Source organism: Hyaloscypha bicolor (genome assembly GCF_002865645.1).
Source record: "Hyaloscypha bicolor E unplaced genomic scaffold K444scaffold_136, whole genome shotgun sequence".
NCBI lineage: Eukaryota > Fungi > Ascomycota > Leotiomycetes > Helotiales > Hyaloscyphaceae > Hyaloscypha > Hyaloscypha bicolor.
In genome coordinates this window covers 1537241-1558095 of record NW_020194638.1, presented here as the reverse complement: position 1 = coordinate 1558095, position 20855 = coordinate 1537241, and the positions used below count along the sequence as shown (strand labels likewise).

The 20855-nt window shown below is 47.3% G+C and overlaps 10 protein-coding genes across 10 annotated transcripts; 4 read left to right on the top strand and 6 right to left on the bottom strand.

The window, feature by feature from the left end:
* The first annotated feature begins 242 nt into the window (after positions 1 to 242).
* Positions 243 to 1869, top strand: K444DRAFT_667813 (uncharacterized protein). Its single transcript, XM_024887340.1, has 2 exons — positions 243 to 685; positions 774 to 1869. The coding sequence occupies exons 1-2, from the start codon at positions 633 to 635 to the stop codon at positions 1447 to 1449; spliced, it is 729 nt and encodes a 242-aa protein (XP_024731116.1). The 5' UTR covers positions 243 to 632; the 3' UTR covers positions 1450 to 1869.
* Positions 1870 to 1884: 15 nt separating this feature from the next.
* K444DRAFT_667812 (uncharacterized protein) lies at positions 1885 to 5130 on the bottom strand. Its single transcript, XM_024887339.1, has 2 exons — positions 3566 to 5130; positions 1885 to 3507 (listed from the first exon to the last, which is right to left on the bottom strand). The coding sequence occupies exons 1-2, from the start codon at positions 4685 to 4687 to the stop codon at positions 2074 to 2076; spliced, it is 2556 nt and encodes an 851-aa protein (XP_024731115.1). The 5' UTR covers positions 4688 to 5130; the 3' UTR covers positions 1885 to 2073.
* A 1861-nt stretch (positions 5131 to 6991) lies between these two features.
* On the top strand, positions 6992 to 7726 carry K444DRAFT_646500 (putative profilin; the record flags this gene model as incomplete). Its single annotated transcript, XM_024885206.1, has 4 exons — positions 6992 to 7004; positions 7140 to 7228; positions 7350 to 7487; positions 7592 to 7726. The coding sequence occupies 4 exons, from the start codon at positions 6992 to 6994 to the stop codon at positions 7724 to 7726; spliced, it is 375 nt and encodes a 124-aa protein (XP_024731114.1).
* Positions 7727 to 8359: 633 nt separating this feature from the next.
* Positions 8360 to 9194, bottom strand: K444DRAFT_598716 (Got1 family protein; the record flags this gene model as incomplete). The annotated part of the gene is made up of 5 exons (XM_024878548.1): positions 9027 to 9194; positions 8882 to 8908; positions 8771 to 8819; positions 8704 to 8719; positions 8360 to 8656 (listed from the first exon to the last, which is right to left on the bottom strand). The coding sequence occupies exons 1-5, from the start codon at positions 9055 to 9057 to the stop codon at positions 8360 to 8362; spliced, it is 420 nt and encodes a 139-aa protein (XP_024731113.1). The 5' UTR covers positions 9058 to 9194.
* Positions 9195 to 9915: 721 nt separating this feature from the next.
* On the bottom strand, positions 9916 to 10488 carry K444DRAFT_634960 (uncharacterized protein; the record flags this gene model as incomplete). Its single annotated transcript, XM_024883813.1, has 1 exon — positions 9916 to 10488. The coding sequence occupies one exon, from the start codon at positions 10486 to 10488 to the stop codon at positions 9916 to 9918; it is 573 nt and encodes a 190-aa protein (XP_024731112.1).
* Positions 10489 to 10667: 179 nt separating this feature from the next.
* On the top strand, positions 10668 to 11266 carry K444DRAFT_598710 (DASH complex, subunit Dad4). Its single transcript, XM_024878547.1, has 5 exons — positions 10668 to 10726; positions 10778 to 10834; positions 10885 to 10929; positions 10987 to 11071; positions 11123 to 11266. The coding sequence occupies exons 1-5, from the start codon at positions 10724 to 10726 to the stop codon at positions 11149 to 11151; spliced, it is 219 nt and encodes a 72-aa protein (XP_024731111.1). The 5' UTR covers positions 10668 to 10723; the 3' UTR covers positions 11152 to 11266.
* A 265-nt stretch (positions 11267 to 11531) lies between these two features.
* Positions 11532 to 13941, top strand: K444DRAFT_634959 (actin-like ATPase domain-containing protein; the record flags this gene model as incomplete). Its single annotated transcript, XM_024883812.1, has 4 exons — positions 11532 to 11712; positions 11771 to 12091; positions 12142 to 13862; positions 13912 to 13941. The coding sequence occupies 4 exons, from the start codon at positions 11532 to 11534 to the stop codon at positions 13939 to 13941; spliced, it is 2253 nt and encodes a 750-aa protein (XP_024731110.1).
* Positions 13942 to 14171: 230 nt separating this feature from the next.
* K444DRAFT_598706 (uncharacterized protein) lies at positions 14172 to 15830 on the bottom strand (the record flags this gene model as incomplete). The annotated part of the gene is made up of 4 exons (XM_024878546.1): positions 15418 to 15830; positions 15177 to 15195; positions 14811 to 15061; positions 14172 to 14642 (listed from the first exon to the last, which is right to left on the bottom strand). Exons 1-4 carry the CDS (start codon positions 15463 to 15465, stop codon positions 14172 to 14174), a joined length of 789 nt encoding a protein of 262 aa, XP_024731109.1. The 5' UTR covers positions 15466 to 15830.
* Positions 15831 to 17304: 1474 nt separating this feature from the next.
* K444DRAFT_137717 (uncharacterized protein) lies at positions 17305 to 18426 on the bottom strand. Its single transcript, XM_024870522.1, has one exon. It carries the CDS (start codon positions 18341 to 18343, stop codon positions 17576 to 17578), a length of 768 nt encoding a protein of 255 aa, XP_024731108.1. The 5' UTR covers positions 18344 to 18426; the 3' UTR covers positions 17305 to 17575.
* On the bottom strand, positions 18427 to 18797 carry K444DRAFT_137718 (uncharacterized protein). The gene has a single exon (XM_024870523.1). The coding sequence runs from the start codon at positions 18759 to 18761 to the stop codon at positions 18510 to 18512; it is 252 nt and encodes an 83-aa protein (XP_024731107.1). The 5' UTR covers positions 18762 to 18797; the 3' UTR covers positions 18427 to 18509.
* Positions 18798 to 20855: the final 2058 nt, after the last annotated feature.

Sequence of the window (20855 nt, the reverse complement as noted above, 5' to 3'; positions counted from 1 at the left end):
AAGTAAATTCAATACAAATAAACTAACAAGTAGAACAATATATATCTATATCTAAAGAACTAGATTTATACAACACTGCGTTGCAATTCTATAATTTGTTAAAGTAAGTGACTTTTATCGATTTTTGGTGAGGATTCTCGCTAAAATAGGCCCACTGGTGGTTGTCCCGAGAGCGGCTCAACCCTGAAGTGCAAGACAGAAGAGGGATGGGACTAAAATTCGGATGAAGTGACTGCACAACTGTCTTTTTTGGATTTCGACATTCACTGCTCTGAAATTCAAGCTAACTTTCAATCTTCTCCACGTGATTCTCTCTTTCCCTTTGGCGAGTTAAGTTGGTCCACTTCGATCTCTCCATTGCCCACATCCAAAATCCATTTGACCGCTCAGCAAGATCTCACATCATTCCTCGAGCTCACTCGGTGGGTTTGTACTCTCCGTAGCATTGACCACATTGTTGATTAAAGGCGACCGGACTTCAATCGGCCGGTCGTCCATCTCGGGTTCACCTTCATTGCACTCTTCAGCGACAGACCACTAAGACCTTTATCGAGTCGCAAACCTTCTCGTCTTTCAGCGAGCAACCCATCCATACCTATTACGTCTCAAATGATCGCCACTCAGTAGCCAAAATGGCGTCTCAGGTCCCTGATCCAAAGACTTGGCGTCCTTCAGAGGCAGAATGGTTGGTTTTCGTTCGCTTCGATTCCACTTCACTTCCGCGTCCTACTTGTCAACCGGCGTTTATAGTGTACTGACACGCTTGCTCCTAGGTATCCACGTCTACATATCGGCCAGCACTGGGAAGACATGTCCATTCCAGTATATTGCTACCTCGAGCAATCATCACCCGGTACATTTTCCGAACTCAAGTGGGCAATCCGTCCCCTCGGAGATCCTCTGAAGGGCAAACCATCCTGGACGAACTTCACCCTCCCCATCAACTCCATGATCAACCAAATCTCTTGCCTGAGTTACGGAATGAAGCAAGAGCTCATGAGTTCGATGAAGGTCAGTCTGACAGCCAAGTACCTTGCTCAGATGAAATTCGACGCCGGCGCTCCGGTCTACAGTGAAGAGGATCTCGAAAAGCGAGCCGGTGATTCCAAAGGACGAAATCAGCGTGCTGAATCCAGTAGAGCGCCGATTAAGCTGGAAGAAGATGGTGGATTTAGCAATGGGGTAAAGAGAATGAGTATGACAGACAGAACAGCCCCTCGAGCATCAACCCCCCCAGAGGAACCAATACTATCGCAGCTCAACGACAGTCGGAGAGGCAGATGGGTCGAAGAAGATAGTGGCCAAGGCAATAGTGCGAAGAGAGCGAAGACGAAGGACGAGAAGTCTAGTGGAGCACCAACACATGCAAACCAGACGCCTCTTGGCCCCAGGCAATGGAACTACTTCGATAACTACGACAAGAGAAAGCCATCCAACCTTCGGCAGTGAGTCCAAGGGCCGCCTCTGGAGTATCCAAAAGTTTCAGGGAGTCTTTTTGAACTTGCGAGCCTCTAGCAAGCACTCAACTCGGCTTATCAAAACTTTGGTCTGTCAGATCAGCGACCTTTGCATATTCTCGGCTTCTACCTGACCTAACATCACTTTCGGCAGGTGCACGAGGACCTGAGCATGGATGCCTTAGATCGGGTGTGTATTTGGGCTTTCTTTTCATGATGTTGTAGAGCTAGAGATCCCCCAGTACAGGCGTGCTTTGATGTTCTGTCAGGGGACAGGATATACCACTCCATCAACTTTTGTAGTGGCTGGGACTTTAAACTTCGCTGAGCTCGCATTTCAATGTATTGAATGTTCATCGAACAAGTAATCAATGAGATAAAGCCACTTTAAACTTTCCAAATGGAAAAGTCCTCACTGCTGGTGAATCAAGGTCATCAGTCAAATAAAATTGGTATCATCCTATCTACTCTATCATGCAACCATAAACAATCTTGCCGACATTTGATGGGACCGTCTCAAAACCAGCAAAATGCCGTGACCCTACCCTATAAACAATACTTCCAGAGCATTTTGAATCCGAAGAGAACCCATCCCATCCCAAACCCTCCTATTTCCCTAATTCGAAGCAGCGCTAATAATCTCCACAACAACCCTCTCACTTTTCCTGTTCTGCAGCTCCTTCGCCTGCGCCGCCTCAACAGCCAACCCAACTTTGATCTCCCCTGTATTACTGAGATGCAAATGTCCGTTATCGTTTCCTCTCCTGCGCTCCGCAGGTTCCACAGGAGTACTGTGCGCCAGATGCTGTTGCGTAGCACCTTGCCACAATTTCTCTTTTTGGTCTAGAGAATTACCGACAACGACGAGTGTTGGCGTAGCAGGTTTCACACCTTCGACCAATCTCTCAGCTGGCTTCTTCTCTCTAGCCATGCGTCCTCTCTCTCCTCTGTCTGCAAACGGACTCCCGCCTCTCTCCCTCTCTTCCTGAGCAGCGACGGCTACTGCACCGAGCGGACTGGCTACTCTCCCCACACCGATAATATCAATGCCGCTCGCTGAAACCGGGAAATTTCTCGGCTCAATAGTAAGATTTGGATTTTTCGGCTGCTTGAGAGCAGATTTAATGGGCACGAGAAGTTGGCGTTGGGATCTCGAGACCGAGATTTGACGGGCGATAGAGACGTCGGCTGCGGTCTTGAGGCGAAGCTCTTCGTCCTCGTCAGCGTAGGCTGTCTGGTGGTTTGGACCGCGGCGTGGGATTTGGGAGGTGCTAGAGGTGGTGGCGCTGCGCATGCGGCCTGTGTTTGGTGGTGCTCCTGTCGTTGCCGCACGAGGGCGTCCTGAAGGAGGTGATAGTATTGTTTTTGATGGTTGTGGTGAGGCAACACTAGGTGAAGTCATGATGCTAGATGCTGAGGTTGAGGTAGAGTGATCAGAGCGGGAAGTTGTTGATCCCGAGGCTGAAGATGTTGCAACATGACCGTGGGCAGGTGTAATCATTTGCCAGTTAGGCTCAGGGAGTACAGGCTTCATGGGTAGAGGTGCCGGATCATAGGCTTCCTCCACTTCACCCTCTTCATCAGTGGGTGAGTCCAAGGTTAGGTGAGATTCCTCGGTTGACCATTTTGGATTTGGCGAAACGATCGTCGGAGAATCCATGATTTCATATCTTACTGGTTTCTTCACCTGCTCTTTCACTGGTTCAGCTTCAGGTTCTGGCATCGGCTCCCTTCTTCGCAAGTTTGGAATCCGAACTTCTGCCCTCCGCATTCGCTTCTCCGTGTCTTCCCTTGCGGCAACTTCAGTGGCAGCAGCTAGAATCTGAGCGTGTGCATCATTTTCTGGGCCTGGCGCAAATGATGGTCGAGCAGGCGATAACATAGCAGGTGATGTGTTTGAGCGCTGCAGATTTGCTCGATAAGGACTTGGAGATGGTTCTCTCACTCGAGATGGCGTGGATGGAAACAACGAGAACGCTGGACTTTTCGCCTGAGGTGAACTCGCTCTTCGGGATCTTTGTTGCTTCATTGTGGCTAATAATTCTTGTTCCTGTCATGGGCCGTTAGAACCAGTCATTTGAAGGTACCCAGTGGACATGAAGGCTAACCTTCGAAGCAATAGCTTCATTGACGGTCTTGAGTTTGTCAAGCGTTGCTTGTCGTCTCGCAAGAAGAGATGACGTAGTAGTTGAACCTGATTTCTGAAGAACGCCGCTGAACATGATGCTGTATCTCTCCATCTGAATGGTAGGGATGTCAATATCAAGCAGGCCTCCGGAATGGGTCGTGTGAGCAGATCCACTATCACCTAGACGCTCTCCATCAAGAGTGATCTCTGGAGGTTGATGCTGATATTGGTTCGGGTTCGCTAACTCGAAATTGAGTGGGGCAGTGTTTGCTCTTTTCATGTCTGGCTTATTCTTCTTACTCTTCCTCTCAGACTTCGTACGCCCGCGATACATGGAGGATTTGTCGCTCTGAGGTTCATCGAAATGGACGTACTGTTCCACTGGTGGCGCCGGGGGTGGTTGAGGTGGCTCAGGTTGAAGTTGATAGAATGCTTGTGTATTCTTCTTTCCTCCAAACAAGCCCCCTAAAGTTTTCCATTTACTAGGTTTTCGCTTGGGGATCGGCGGCGAGTTGACCCATCCATCGACAGAGTCGCCATCTGTATGACCTGGCGAATTATTCCGCATGTACTCGTGGTATGCATCAGCAGGATCAGATTGATACATCGTGGGCGGATGTGCTGGACTACCAAGTGCCATCCCGATTTCCGTTGGTGATGGCTCTATCTTCCCAGGTGCTATCTCCATAGAGTCTGGTGTCGAAGGCCGTGCCAGTTCAGCTTCTCGAGGTGGTGGAGGAGACGATCTTGGCGTGGTGGTGGGAGTGGGAAGCGCTCCTGGGAGGGGAAAATTATAAAACGTCGTCCCTTTCCCATGTGCGGCTAACGGGTTGAAGTGAAGATCGTCTTTTGTTTCTCTCTTCTCAGCGTTCTTCCGCTTCGTGAAGCTCGAGGCAGGCCCGGCGGAAGTGCTAGGTCTTTGAGGAAGAAGACTCCGATCCCGACTTTGCGGTGCGAACTCCATCAGCAGTCCTGGTCCAGCATCTCTGGTATTTTTGGCCTGTGCATCTTCTGACACAGGTATTGGCGCACTAGTTCCATTCCCGTCACGGCCTTTCGCACCCATCCCAAGCCCGGCCCACTTCGACTTCTGCTTAAACATGGTGGGATCTATCGAAGGATGATTGGTGGAGGTACAGGATTCGCCTCCGTGTCGAGAGAAACTGATGAAACCGCCGGCCGAGAAATTTATGCTTATTACAAAGGATGATGAAAAGGAGTGGACAGGTTCACCAGGAAACCCTTGATATGTATACTGATGAACTGAAAGAAAAGAGAGTCGCGAACGAGAAGTTGACAGAAAGCTTGGAAGAAGAGAGGATAGAGCAGGCAAATGACTTATCTACCTGTCGTACCAAATCTCAGCCCTGCACTTGCGCAAGCGATTGGCTTGTTTGAGGTTGATGGGATGACAATTTCATTACAGGTGGAAGAGGGTTGATCGCCGCCAGGATCACATCAGCAGATTGCGGAGATATCGTTGGGCAACGACCAGGGAAGACGTGAGTTTGCGGCGGGTTCTGGAAAGAGAGAAGGTCAAGAAGGGCTGACCCTGAGACCTGGCTGTATCAGACAGGGGGAAGAGGGACCGCATTAATCTTAAGGAGGGCCCAATTGCAGGGGCTACCGACCTGCCTCATCAATGAACAATACAGCTAAAATTGCTGGTGTCGAGATTATGTTGAGGACGACCGCTTGTATGGAAAGATGGTCTCATGGCCGTTGCACAATCCAATTCCACGGAACGACGTTTTCGGGAAGTTGGGAATGGGAAGTTAGGAAGCTGGGAAGTGGATGGATGTGTCCCTTTTGGAGGTGGTGGTGAGCTCCGTTGCTGTGGGCAGCCGATGCGGGACAAGTCCGCTTCATGCCGGCTGTGATCAAAAATGTGGCGGGTCGGGGAGGGGCCAGAGGGACATGAAACAAAGAGATCCGATTACCAAGTACTGTACCTTTCGTACTGTATTATCCGTATGGCAAAGGTTTCGTGAGGCACCAACTTCCTTTACTCAAATGGTAAGGCACTCACGTCCCACCCACGGCTGTGCGCCTTCGTAACAATCGTATCCAAACAAAGAGTATGTGCTGCAAAATTGTCCGACGTCCTGGCCTCGGTCGAGGAGGGCCTTCCCCCCGGAGTTGAGAGCTGAATGACGAATTGAGAACAAAACGAAACCGAGGATAGAAACAGACGCAGCGCGATCTCTGGTCAGGACAACTGCTTCTAATAATGCAGCAAAGTACCCCAAGAACTGGCTCACCGGCCCGAGGCCGCATGTTGTGCGAGCTCCTTTGCGTTAGACTTCAGTTGATGGCTGGCATTCCATCCATCGTAACAGATCGTCTGATGTCGTCCTCCGTACGAATGACTATATCTGTTGGTGGTCCCAGTTTCATAAGTATCTGTAACAAGGAGAGCCCCACTAGACGATGCCGATAATTCTCCATCTCCGCAATGCTTCCCTCTTAGCAAGAATGTGATCTCCATAGTCCGCTGTCACTCGAAATATTCGGAGGATCTGAGCTCCTTGGTACGATCACCACGTTTATACTTCATCAACACGTCAGGTGAACGGGCGTTGAGGTACATCTGTCAGGAGAGGAAGGGATTCCGTTTAGTCACGTGCAACCCTCTGCCAAGATCAGTGAGACGTTTGACCCTCGCAGGGAATGAGGCTTCCAGAAGTTCATACAACGGAGGCCTGCTCTCAAACTCTGGGGAAGCTCGTCTGGATATTGCCGACGCGAAGACTGCCTCCGGAACCAGGGCTCTCGAGACCAGCCTGCCGCACATGAAAAGGTGAGCCTGTTAATTTGCGAGAATCCTCTTACCTTGGCTGGCCAGGTATCTTCAGAAGTTCAGGGACATGGTCCTCGCCACCAGGCAGATATTATATTAAGTGGCGAAGCAGTACTCTACAACAACATCCTCAGACACGCTGTTGACTGTGTTAGAGGCATAAATGTGCAAGTTATGCCGTCGAGGTGCATTGCTCACGTGGGAAAAACAACAGTGGAGGTACCCCTGACTCGCACAGCTCCACAAATAAACGTGACTTCAGAGAAATCTTGTTGCCTCCAATCTACCTCACACTGTTTTGTAACTGGGCTGCTTTTGAGGCTCCCACTTGGAGAACAGACTCGGCAGATCTTGAGTGGCACTCAATCCTCAATGCGCCTGAGCATTCCCAGATCTGCTTTACCGTGCCGTCAAAATTGTTGACACGGCGACCCCACCAAGGTTTCGCTCGCTAAATCCTGTTACGCGCGAGAGCAGATCACATCACAACTACAACCACATCTTCCCATCAGACACGGGTTGAATCCAAACTCTGCTGTTCAATCTCACTTTCGAAAATCAGCGGCTACCTCGATTAGTCATTAATTTGCACCAAAAACACTGACGATGTCGTGGCAGGGTGCGTGAAGCTCCCCGATCATTACCCCTCCCTGAGCTAGGCTGACTTGGAGATAATAGCATATGTTGACTCTAGGTATGTCTCGATCTCGAAAGTCAAGCTAGATATAGCGTATGGGATTGAGTTAATGGAAAGACAGCATGGTGGGCAGTGGTCATGTCAATAAAGGAGCAATCTACAGCATCGCAGGCGACAGCAAATGGGCAGGCAGCACTGGCTTCGAAGTACGTCTGACCAGCACTTATTTCCTCTATATCCCAGGACTTGAAGCTATAGTTGAGAAAGTTTGGAATTGGATACGGGAAGGACGGCATGGATGAAGAGGATGAGCTGACCATGGGATAGTTGTCACCGGCTGAGATCCAAGAAGTGATTACCGGTCTGTCTGGAAAGCCCGAGAAGTTATTTGCCGATGGGCTGCACGTTGCTGGTGAGAGATACGTTCTGACAAAGGCTGAGGATAGAAGTCTTTACGCCAGAAAGGTGGGGTCTCTTTTCTTACCGCCTATTCGCCTTCCACCTGGATGGCCTCGAGCGATGAATCTGTCAGCATCATTGCGAGTCTGGCTGACGTTTTTGGAATACAGGGCAGAGAAGGCGTTGTCATTGTCAAGACCAAGATGGCTATCCTCATTGCCCACTACAAAGATGGTATGATTGCGGGGAACACAGCTACAACGGTCGAGCAACTGGCGGATTATCTCATCAAGACGGGTTACTAGTGGTGCAATGATGGTGGGCGAGGAGATTGTATGTCAGAGTTGCGGGGTGATATTGTAGGGCAGGGAAGCGAATAATCACACAATGGGGGGGGACCTTCTTTCGGCATTCATAAGACAGATACTAGAATAGTGTCTTTACGATCACGGGCAGAGTGGTACATCTGGTGGAAGTTGATGACCTTGCAGGAAAGCGTTTGGGAAAGCTTTGCATAGGTGATGAGTGAATGGACTTTATAACAAACGCATTGCTCTACGATTTCTCTATGTTTTGTCTTTTTCACATTTTCAGAATTCCATGGCTTCAGCACCATATTCGGCGAAGACTCAATCAAACCGAACATTTCAACAGAAATTACCCTGAAGGTAAAGATTCTGGCATTATTGGGTATATATTCCACAACTTCTCTCTCCTCGAGGAGTATTAGTTTTCCTGTGAAGCTTAGCAGCCAGTGTCTAAGCCCAAACGCCAGCTAGCAAGAAGATTCCAACTCCTGTAATATACAATCTAACGCCATGTCTCGTCATATATTCCCTGTTCACAACATCTTTCCCAAGTTTCATCTTCATGGGTCCTCGCCTCGCATTCCTTATTTCCCGAGAAAATCTTCCATTTCCCAACATTTCTTCTCTCCCTCAAACAGGTAACTCACTCCCCCTAACAGACACCCCCGCCCTATCAACCAACACCCCTATCCACGGCCCAATCACCGGTGTACTCCTGGCAAATCCTGCAATCGTCCCCAAGAAATCTCCAAACAGTATAAATATCCCGTAGAGCTCGACCAAGAAACCGACCAGCGCCCAGCGCATGAGGATCAAGAAGAGGCCTCCGAAGAAAGCGGCGGTGCCTTTTAGTTTCTGCCGGCGGGCGAAGAAGAGAGCGGTCTTTTGGGGCCCGATGATTATTGTGAGGCCGATGAGGAAGAGGATCTGTTGGTTGTTAGTGGTGTTGTTGAAGCCGAGCGGGGAGGACATCCGTTGCCCATTGCAAGCCTGTGAGCCGAAGTTAGCTAGGAATTTGGGAGGGGGAGAAGAGGAACATACATAGCTCTATCAAAAAACATAATCACGCCTCCAATCAAGAAGAATCCACCTGGAGGAGCACAGTTAGCACGGAGCAATGCGCCGAAGCACATAGGAAGCCCGCATACCTACCACCTGAGCAGAACGCTACACCAATCTCTGCAGAGTATATCCATTAGCCAATGTTCTTGCACTATCAACTTGTGCTGCGTAAATTCCTCTCGGCGCATTCATAGACTCGAGGCCCGGATTTGGCGGAACGGGAAGGGGAACGTACTTTGGGAATCTGAGAGCCACATGGTAGGCATCTTGAATTATATCCTTCCGGACCAAGTACGACAGGAAGTGGAGAAATTTGACTATTTGACTTGCTCGTGTGCGCAGACTTCTTGGTAGTGGAGAGCTGGCCTCGATGGTTGGGAATCTTTTAAAAAGGAGACGCGGGCCACAACGCGCCACGTTTCCCGCGAACTCGAGGGAGAGCTTTTTTAGCTTGTGATTTTTCTCTGGCTTCGACGATCAATTCTCCAACTCAATATTTGCCTTCCACAACAGTGAATTGAGGAGTACGAAGATCCATTCAGCACTCGGGAGTGGCTTTTGTTTAATGATTAGGGCATAAAGGCAGTGTATTTCAACAATGAGGACTATTTAGGTTTATTTCTGGAGCAGCAGCGTTTCACAAAGCGTCACAAGCCTCTTCAAAGTCCCTCGAGCACGGCTTTTTGAGGGGGGGAAGGAAAGGTAATTGCCAAGACGATCAGAGCGTCATGTTCTGATGACTGAGTTTATTATTCAATATTCTCTCGGTAGCCCGTCGTTCCAAGGCAGATATTGAGGTTTGAGATCGCGATTAAGCCGGAGCGTCTTCTTGAACTGGTCATCGAGAGGTGATCAGTGGGTGGAAGGAGCTTGACTTTGTCGGTCGGACATGCTGGATGTGGTGCTCTGTTGTGTTGCTATTGAGGTCGTCTTTGAGCAGGCTGAGCTGGAGTGAAGTGTGGGCTGGCAGTTGGCAAGATTTCCACAAACAAGGGCGTAACATCCATTCCCCGGCCCTCTCTCCTATTGCTTGAGGTTCCTGTCTCCCTTTGCCTATGAACCCTCTTCTGCAAGCCCCAATTGTATATTCTACAGTGCAAATGCACTGAATTCCCTCTCTTCCCTCACTTCAAGATCGTATGCGCCCCGCGAGCCTCCAAATACTGCTCTGCAACACCCTGCCCCAATGACCTGATGACCCCAAAGATCTCCTTATCATGATACCTCAACCTAGTCTTCGGGTCCGTATACGGGGCTGACAATCCCGTAATGTCACAATAGTGCTTCGGATGCGCCAGTGAAGGTGCAGACTCGATATTTGTATATGTAGCATTCGGCGCAGTCGAGAACCCATTAGACCTCATATTCCTCTCTAATACGAGCTTTGACAGGTTCCTCGATGCTTGTGCCAGATTGGGCAGTTGGATAGAGCCCGGAGTGGAGACGGCTGGCGTAGAGTCTCCATCAGTGGAGGTGCTGGATTCGTCTTGGTTGGGAGTTACAGCGCCGCTGTTGTCTTGAGTTGGCATGAGAGAAGCTTCCTTACGAACTGCATCGCCAAGTATGGTTTTGATGTTCTTGTTACGACGTTGGTTGGGTTTCCAATGGTGATTTCGGAAGGATTTGTGGATGGAATGGATGTCGAGCTGGTCGATGAGCTGCTGATGGGCGTCAGCGTCTGGAGTCGCGGGGGCCATGATGGGCTCAGGTTAGACTTTTTGTTGGAGGTATGGAGATGTATTGGAATGGAGGTTGTTTTTGGTTGGGGAGGTCCTCGCAAAGGGAGCTTGAGCTGTGGTGGAGACCATCACGTGGGGATGCCGCTTTTTCTGGCTTCATGGAGTGGTATTTGTGTCCGAGAATCCACCGTATTTGAATCATCCCGACGCGTCGGATCTCGCGACTTGGAATCAAGAACATCAAGCAAAAACCATGGTGAGCAAAGTAGACCATTTCTTCGAGTGTTTTATGTTGACTGAAGAACAGGAAAGCCCTCACGAGCATCAGCAGAATTTGCTGCTCTCCCGTATCATCACGAATGTGGTATGAAGAGCCCGTCAACACTGTTATAAGCAACCACTGATTTTGAGCAGGAGAAGCTCAATGAAGCCATCATGCTCTTGAACAAGAGTCTTCAAGTAAGAGTCTTGAATCAAGAACTTTTCTGCTTGATGCAAATATCTAATATAATGTAGGAAATCAACATCCAGAATATGAATGTCGAGTTGGTCGCCCAGATGTTTAAGAATTATCAATCAAACGTGCTTTTCCATCTAGAAGGTTGCTTCCTCACCTCTTTTCTCCAAGATCTTCATACTGATCATTTAAAAGCAACGGACTCTCTAAAGGATCCCTCATGATTGTGTACTTGAAGGGATGGGTTGGGTTTAGGTTACAGGGAGTTGAAGGAATGTGCATAGAATAGAGTCTTGACAGCGATGAATGATGAATGATACCAAATACAACCTGCAAAACCAAAAGAAGTGAATTGAAAAGTATAGTTTGTCTTCAAGTTAAAAGCAGCGTCTCCCTCCACGACAGCCTTGTCGGATCGCCAACTTGCAGCCTTGCCGAAAACATGAACTACCAGCCACGAAACCAAAGTACGAATTGCTTAGTCGACGCTGCTATAATTCGCAACATCAAACCTAATCTATTTTCAACTTCAACATATAATATCTACAACCATCCACCATGACCTAACATCTTCCCAACAGCGAAAGTTCCACAAACCTCCAAAATGGCGCCCTCTGCGATCGACACCCCGATGCATGATGCTGAACCAGAGAATAATGTCCCGCCACCACAACTGTACCCGCCTCGAGAAGCTCATTTTGAGAAATTCATCGAGCCCCAGCCAGATGGATACCAAAAAGCGAAGTCGCGCGGTGGCGACCGTGCAGCAATTGTGATTGACAATGGTAATGCTGCACCTTTGCGCCGACATCAAGAACACGTTTGCTAATACCTAATGCACAGGTTCGTCTGGAACTCGAGCTGGCTGGTCCTTTGAAGATGCACCTCGGTTCAATATCACACCTATCTTCTCCAAATACCGAGACCGAAAGCTGGGCAAGACGTACTCCTTTGTCGGGAATGATGTGCTTGCCGACACAACTGCTCGCGGACATATGAGAAATGCCTTCGAGGCAGGGAGTGGGATAGTGAGTAATTGGGATGTGATGGAGTCGTTATTGGACTACGTTTTCATCAAGATGGGGGTTGAAGGGTCAAATGGGGGAGTCGATGTGCCCATTGTCATGACAGAAGCCGTGGCCAACCTCCCATACTCTCGCAAATGTATAATTCTCCTCCTTCAGAATGCAAGCCTCACTGACACAAAATTCTAGCTATGACCGAGATCATCTTTGAGTGCTATTCTGCACCCTCCCTAGCGTATGGCATCGACTCCCTTTTCTCATACGACTACAACAACGGCAAGACTGGACTTGTCGTATCCTCTTCCCACAGTTCGACACACCTCATTCCAGTACTTAACTCCAAAGCTCTCTTGACTCAAGCAACACGTTTGAATTGGGGTGGCTCACAAAGTGCCGAATACCTGCTCAAGCTCATCCGATTAAAATACCCCACGTTCCCTGGAAAGCTCAACTCTTCTCAAACTGAGTACATGATCCGCGATCACTGTTACCTGTCCAAAGGCTACGACAAAGAATTAAGCACATGCCTTGACTGGACGGGGCTGGAAGACCGTGACCATGTCATCCAATACCCTTACACCGAAGAAATAATCGTTCAAAAGAGCGAAGAAGAGCTTGCCCGAATAGCGGAAAAGAGAAAGGAGAGCGGGAGACGATTACAAGAGCAAGCGGCTAAGATGAGACTCGAGAAATTAATCAGAAAGGAGCAAGAACTCGATTACTACAGGGATTTGCAATCGAAACTTGCAAACGAGAGTAAGAAGGAAGTCAAGCGGTTGCTGGATTCTGAGGATTTGAAAGATGAAGCAGCGCTCGAAAGAACAATTAAAGAGCTCGACAAATCCATTCGCAAAGCCAGAACGAAGGATGTGGGAGGCCCAGAAGTGGAAGAGGAAGTAGAAGAGCCCGATTTCAGCCTCCTTGAAATCCCCGACGACCAACTCGACGAAGCAGGACTCAAACAAAAACGTCATCAACGCCTCATGAAATCCAACCACGAAGCTCGAGCCCGAGCCAAAGCGGAGAAAGAAAAGGAGAAAGCCCGAGTAGCAGAAGAGCGACGACTTGACGAAGAGAAGCGAGAAAAGGATCTCGAAGGGTGGCTGCAAGAGCGGCGCAACGCTCGTGCAGACCTTATCCAGAAGATGAAAGATAGAGAACGTCTAAAGGCTGATTTGGGTAACCGCAAATCTCTTGCAAGCCAGATCCGAATGAAGAGCATTGCGAACCTAGCCTCAGATAACCCAACTAAGAAACGCAGACGCGGAGGTGATGATGACAATTTTGGTGCTAACGATGATGATTGGGGTGTGTATCGTCAGATAGCCACGGGAGAAGGTAGCGACGACGAAGAAGAGGAAGATCTTGGTGCAAGTTTAAAGACGCTTGAAACCGATCTGTTGAAATACGATCCGGACTTTACGGACCAGCATACTCTTGATGCACAAACTGACTGGACGAAGAGTCTTGTTCATGCTTTCCTCCGTGGACCACGGCCTTTCGACCCAAAAAGCCAAGCAGAAGCTCACCAACTCCACCTAAACGTCGAGCGCATTCGGGTTCCTGAAGTCATTTTCCAACCATCGATCGCAGGTCTGGATCAAGCTGGAATTGTTGAGATTGCAGCTGATATCCTGACGCACCGATTGAATGGCGTTGCAAGGCAGGAAGAATTTTTGAAGGACATCTTTTTGACAGGTGGAAGCTCGATGTTCCAGAATTTCGATGAGAGGTTGAGAGATGGCTTAAGGGCTTCCCTGCCAGCTGGTTCTCCGTTGGCGCTACGAAGAGCAAAGGATCCTATCTTGGATGCTTGGAAAGGTGCTGCGAAGTGGGCGGGAGGTAGTGCGTGGAAGAATGCTGCTATTACTAGGGAGGAGTATCTTGAGAAGGGCTCAGAGTACATGAAGGTGAGTCTATATTAAACTTCAGAGTTGTCAGAACTAACGTTTTTTTTAGGAACATGATCTTGGCAATGCGTATTCTTGAATGGCGTCAACAAGGGGTTCACGAGACTTGCTTCTTAGGCGTCATAAAAGGAAGAATAAAAACAACTCGCTTTGCTACAGTTGATTTGCTATAACCTTTGTCTAACCGTTTTAATGATGAGCAATGTCAGACAGAACCTCCCAAAACGCATGCACTCGTGAGTGAAGCCAGAGCCAGTATTACAAGGCAACGCCATATCCTCCAACAACGCCATCAACCAAAAACAGTTTTTACATTGACATAGTATTTGGACCTTCCGCACTCGCCTGAAGCTGAGAACGGATGATCTCTTCGTCGGCTGCAGTATCTTCTGCTGATTCCTTGTATCTCTTGGCATGATCATAACTGTGCTCCTCCTGTCCATGCTTTGCAGATTGAAGTCCAGCCGCAGCTAAAGTCCGAGCTGCTGAGGCCTGGAGCTGACTCATTGGTGCCATAGGTGCTACGGGTGCTCCATCACGTCGTTGGAGATGATCAAGATGTTCATGTCGAGCATGGGGATGGCTAAGGTTGACGTTGGGTGGTGGTTGCGGATAGTCGCCTTGCGACTCGATGAGGCGCGATTGGAGATGGATGATGTACTCCCTCAACGAATAATTCTCCGCCTGGATCGCTTTAAAATTGTCCTCCAGATTGTGTAACTCTCGGACCTGCTCCTCAAGCTTCTTGATATATCCTTCCTTTCGTTGTCTGAACGCACGCTGTGATGGGAGGTTACGTAAGCTTGGGGTCTCTGGATGACATGAGAATTGACAAAGCAAGGAGACCATCAAGAAACCTTAACGAGGTATCCCCAACTTCAATAAACAATGATCATCGTGAAAAGCGAACACACGACAGAACGGGCCATCGCAAGCAACGGAACGTACCTGGGCTGCTCGATTCTGCGCAGCGCGCTTCGACTGCGACAGCTCGCGCTTTCCACCCCCTTTGCGCCCGTCACCCAAACTGTCGTCTCCGCCGCTGTCTCCGCCTGTGCTCATCATTCCTCCTGGGCCGCCGATCGCCGGGTCGATGTTGTGGTCGTGGGGACTTGCGCTGCTCGATGCCTGCACGTCGTTGTAGCCATGAGGACCGTGTTGGGAAGTGTTGATAACGGCCGCGAGCTGTGCTCTTAAGTCTGCCAAAGGGGGGAGTATCATGTCAGCAATGATAGTAGGGTGTGCGTGGGATTACTGTCTGCTTGGCGCAAGAGCGGAGAGCGGGCAAGAGCACGAGCAGAGGGGAGACAGTACCATTATCAGCGCTCATGTCCTGTGGCAGAAGTCAGAGTGAGTCAGCTCGTGTGGTCAAGAAGGCGTGTGGGAAGTGGAGGCAATGTCTTCGAATCTGGCAGCCGCTTCAAGATGGGCAAGCTTCGGATTACGAATGCGATCTGCTGCCCTCCCTTGCCGGCTGATGGGGCAGCAACGGGTTGGGTTTGGGATGGGAAGGGACTGTGACAATGGGGAGGGGGGGAGGGGTAGGTTACTGTACCTGATTCTGCATGCTCTGAGGCACGGGAGCTGGCGCGATTGACTGCATGATGATGGACTTCGACCGCGTAGTCTCGGTGAGAAAATAAAGGGTGCAGAAGACAAGCGGAGGACGGAGAGGGCCTTGGGGGCAGCGATGCCTCGATTTGACGATGCTCTGACTTCCCAGACCCTGGACTATGGACTACTGTGGTATGGAAACGGCCGGGGCTGGGACTGGCTTGGCTGGCGCGGGCTTGGCTGGGGAAAGCGTGATGCAATCGATGATTTGATGACCTCGATGTCTGATGCTCGGTACGCCGGGACCACCACCACGTGACCAGAGCAAAGCACAAAGCAGCGTCGCCCTGTTCCTCTTCAGCGGAGAATGCGGCTTCCCAGAATGGATATCTCTGAATTATAACGCACCCGACCAAAAGCCCGACTGATTAATAAGTCGTTAGTAGTGCTTGTCGGCGTGTCGCGCACGTCTCGTCTTGCTTATTAGGGGCAATCCCCCATCACTTTATTCGTCGAGGGGCAAGCTGCGGCCGAACTAATCAACTGGGCGGGCTGTTGCTTACATATCAATCATAAATCGTCGGCTTTAACCCTCCCTCTCACGACCCGAACTCCGCGGTCGTATTGGCACACCACTCACATCTGCGCTCTCGAAAAGAACCTCGACGCCCACATCTGGAGGACTGGCTGTCTTACTAATCCGAGCTCCCCGGTCGTGCTTCGCAACTTTGCTCAAACAATCTCCGCCAGTGCGGGCAAGAGTGGAGGCCATCTTGCCGCGTCAGGATGCATGGACTCATCCAGCCGAAGCCGACTTACTGAATGCTTCAAGAACTGCTCCCTCCGACCGTAATTGGCTTTCGCCGGTTTTTTCTACTTCAAGAAAATGCCTAGGGCTGATCACAACCACAGAGTATCTGAGGTTTGGAGCTACGGGCGCTCCTTGTTGGTTGCCCCATATCCTTCATTTGACTCCTGCATTTGTCGATCCGGGCTCCCGCGACGTAATCGGCAGTTCAAGTACCTGATCAAGGCTCTGCAATTTCCCCATTTGACTATTGTCAGATGTTGCATCTTTTGCCACTGTTAATATCAACTTTACTAAGGGGATGCTGTGAGATCAGGGACCAGCGTCCCGAATAGGAGTTCTATGCAGGGCCAAGAGGGTATGCTAGTGATGCTACACTCCTGGACCACACATGAACTTTGCCATTATCGCAAGAGTGCAGATTGCAGGTTCTACCATGCTCTGAAACCTCGATCCGAGTCACACGAGGAATCCTTGGTTTCTGTTGTGCCTTGGGTCCGAGACTTCCGCAGCCCTACGACTTGCATTTCAGTCCCACTTCCTCCAAGAACTGTATACGCCAGTCTTCATGTTGGCCAAGTGGTCGTTGGCCCATTCTGCTATTCTGAATGCATCTTGTACTGCGAAATTCCCGACAATGTTACACGGAGTTTGCATGCTTTTGAAGCATGCAATCAAAAACCTTCCCGTATATGAAGTTAGGCTGAATTGTAATTAACCATACAAAACATTGTTACAACTGCAAGCATCCGATAGGCTGCGTTCAACAACGATGGGCGTTTGAGTAAGCTGACTGTACTTTTACTCCTCATCTCGAAGGTGATCGAGTCACATTACTTGGTTATTTTGGCTATTGCAGTCCAACTCTTGATCAGCTCAAGCTTCGAGAGTCGCGGGATACTCACGAGATCATCCTAATTGTCTTCACTTGTGTAGTCGTCCTGTATTGCGATGCAGGGAGCGAGCTGACAAATGTTTTTAGGCGGTGACCGACCTACAAGCGGGTTCAATATTTTGTCTTTCCGTATTTCGGTAGTAATCCATCTCTCTTCCTTAAATATCTCCACGAACGCGGTCAAGACATCAGACCACCAGTTCAATGAACAATCAATAACAGTCCCTACAATGAAGTCTTTGAAGAATTGACATTTAGATTGTCTTGCACCACTCAAATCTCTCTTCTCTTGACCAAATGTTCGAGGACACTCAGATTCAATGAGAATCTCGTCGGTGTGTGTAGTCACGTGATACTTGCAATTGTATATATCCACAAAGTCCTCATTCAATCTCGTCGCCATCTACAAGTGTCTCTTTGAGCCAGACATTAATACTCACGAGTCAACTGCGAAACCTATCCTCGTCCGTTAGCAGGCAGCACAGCATAAACTGAAATCCTTCTCGCATTCCCTGAAAGCACCCCCATTTTCACCTTCCTAACATGCTTGCTGTCTAACTCGTACTCATTCGCAACATGGGTACCCATTTCATGGGCATGGCAATTGTTCTTTCGTTGCCATCGATACCTCCACCACATATAAAACATCCCCGCGAAGGCCAAAATCGAAAAAGGTACCATAACTGCAATTGCGATTGTTGTCATCAATATCCCTTTCGCCGCTGAAACAACGGACATTGTTGGGATCGATGTGGAAGATCCGGATAGCGTGGAGGACGTGAATGATGTACTGGTGATATTTCCTGGATTCGCCATCGCGTTATTGCTCGGTGTGCTCCCAGCTGTTGACGAGTTCACTGCGGAACCGCTGCTCCGCCCAGTGCCATCGGCCACCGATTTCGTTGTGAGAGTGCCACTCAAACTTGGGGATGAAGCCGGCGGATCCGAACTCTCGTGCGCCATCCCCACATCATATGCATTGAAGCCCACGTAACCATACTCGTCGAAGTCATCCCCTGCTTGGAGTGGAGTGTAGACGACAGCAATGTCATGGAGGGCGCTATCCATGTACAGAAAAGAGTAATCCAGACACCGGGGATCGCTGAATGGTACACGCAGGAGAGCGAAATGGCGCCGCGGACGGGACAGCAGGTTGCGGTTCTGATGGTCGAGCCGAAGCGATTTGTAGATACGAGGATCGACTTCCTCACCCCAGCATAGCATGGAATAGTGTTGTACGACTGTTTAATTGAAACAAAGCACTCTGCAGTAAGATAATATATCAAAGTATTGAGTGTGATTTCTGCCCGATGTTGGTGCGGGAAGAATAATAAGGCTTCAGTATGGCGGGTTGGAGAGTGCTAGGGAGGTGACAACGGGGAATGTAACTCTAGTGTTGCATAAGACGAATGGTTTTCCTAATGAGGTCACTAGGAAACGTGTCGAGTGAGGCATAACAAGGATAAACTTCAGTGAGCTGGTTTTGAGCGATTCTAGCGGGTGTCTGAAGGAGAATCCGGGGACGGTGCCGCTGATGGAGTTCGTGGAGGTGGGGACGAAGAAAATTTGGAGGCAGTGGAAGGCAGATCACCAGGATGGGTGTGCTTGGGAGTACGGGGAAAGTGTAGATTGTGAGAACCATCTTCGCGGTATAAGCATCAAAACTTGTAAGGAGAAGGCAGACAGAGGCAAGACGACTCTATTGGTATCTAAGCTCGAAGCCCTAAATGGCTTGGCTGACTAACGGCTAGCTGGTTCCTTCCCTGGTGGCGTCACCACCCCCATACGTCACCCAACATCTCCCCCCCCTTCCAGGAGAAAGATACTACTCCGGTAGCATGGTGGTCCACTCGAGAGAAGCTAGTATAATAAAGTATCTAAAAACAAAAAGGAAATTAATAAAGGAAAAAAATAATCCATTCATATATCCATATATCTATCCGTCTATCCGTTTATCCACTCATCCGTCCATCTATCTATCTATTAAATGCCCGAGAATATATATTATTAAAGTTCTATCCTTAAACACCCAGCTATTATTATACTAAATAGTGGTCCCAAACTATATAGGTAATCTGGAATACTAAAAAAAGGCAGAGATATTAATATAGGAAGTAATATAAACCGGAAGGTTATATTATTATAATATTATAGCTCGCGAGATAAGAGTAATTAAGTTACTTAGATACCACCTCTATATAGCCGAATTATATGCCTTGTAATAATAGGCCTAGTCCTTTGGAATTTATATAGTACTTTAGCTTCGTCTTTAGTTTTCCTATTATATCCTTACGAGTAATACCAAAAGCTTAGTATACCTTTTGGCCTTAGGGGAATTTCGAGCCCTGGGTAGGCAAGTCTAGAACCTATCTCTAATTCTTAGGATAGGGTAAGTACTATCTAGTAACTAGTAATACCTTAGTATTACTTTTCTCGGATTCTATTTCTGGATTATCTATTAATATTTAGGCTATAGATCTTATCTAATATTCTAGCTTTTTGGATAGTAATTCTAACTAGTTTATAGCTTCTCTCTTAATAATACCGGCCGGTATAGCAGGTTATAATAGGCCCCGTAAAGCTTATATAAGTATTTTATTAGTCTGCTTAGTATCTTTAGTAGTTATTTATAGGGCTTTATATAGTAATAAGAATAATAGTAATTATAATTAGACCGGATTCATATCTTTAAATATTACTAGATTTTACTAATTAATTTGTTTTTGAAAATATATAAAGATATTACTTATAGATTCTATAATAACTATAGCTATTACCTAGATAATGGATTATTAGTCTTTATTAATAATTACTAGAGGTAATAGGGTAAGAATAGATATAATATCTAGTATATTTTCTATTATATAATTGAGTTCTAGTAATAGGATATAAGTAGTTAATAGAGTATTTACTAGTTAGTACTATAATTCTTGGAGGCTCTTACTAATATAAGTAATTAGCTCTTTAGTTAATATAATAGACTTTTCTTTATCTTAGTTAAACTAGGATAATAAGTTATTTATAATTTTATCTAATACCCGGACCTACTTTTTACTTTAGTTAAAAATATAATAAAGTTTATTATAATAGATAGTATTTACTATATTATTTATTATTCTAGAAAAGGCTATATATACTATAATCTTATATAATAGAATAGTTAGGTTATAATCCCTAGAAGAAATATTATATAGGACTAAGTCTCTATTTTCTAAAGTAAGGTCTTTCTTAGTTACTAGCTTCTTAAGTATGTTTTTTATTCGATTATAGGCCTTACTAAAAGCACTTGAGTAACCTAAAGGTTAAAATAGTTTATTATAGTATAAGGCTTCCAGAAAATATACTCTTTTTACTAGTTTATTAATAACTAAAACCAGGTTTTTATAATCTCCGGAGAAAATATTAATAAAGTAATAATATAGATTATACTATTAATTATTAGTAATAAATACTAGATTAAAGTTCTTATTACCTAAGAATATAATATTACTCTTCTTATTCTTATTAATTTAGATATATATAATACAGGTATCCGATTATAATTAGCCTTTTTTTAAATAGTTCTTAAATATAAAATATAGTTTAAATAAGTAACTAGTATAAGTTCGGTTATTATACGGCTAATTATTAGGGTATTTATTAGTAAGAAAGATATTATTTATCTTTTTAATATAGAGATTATAATAGATTACTTTAATATAATTATATCTGCCCTTTATATTTAGTAATATACTTA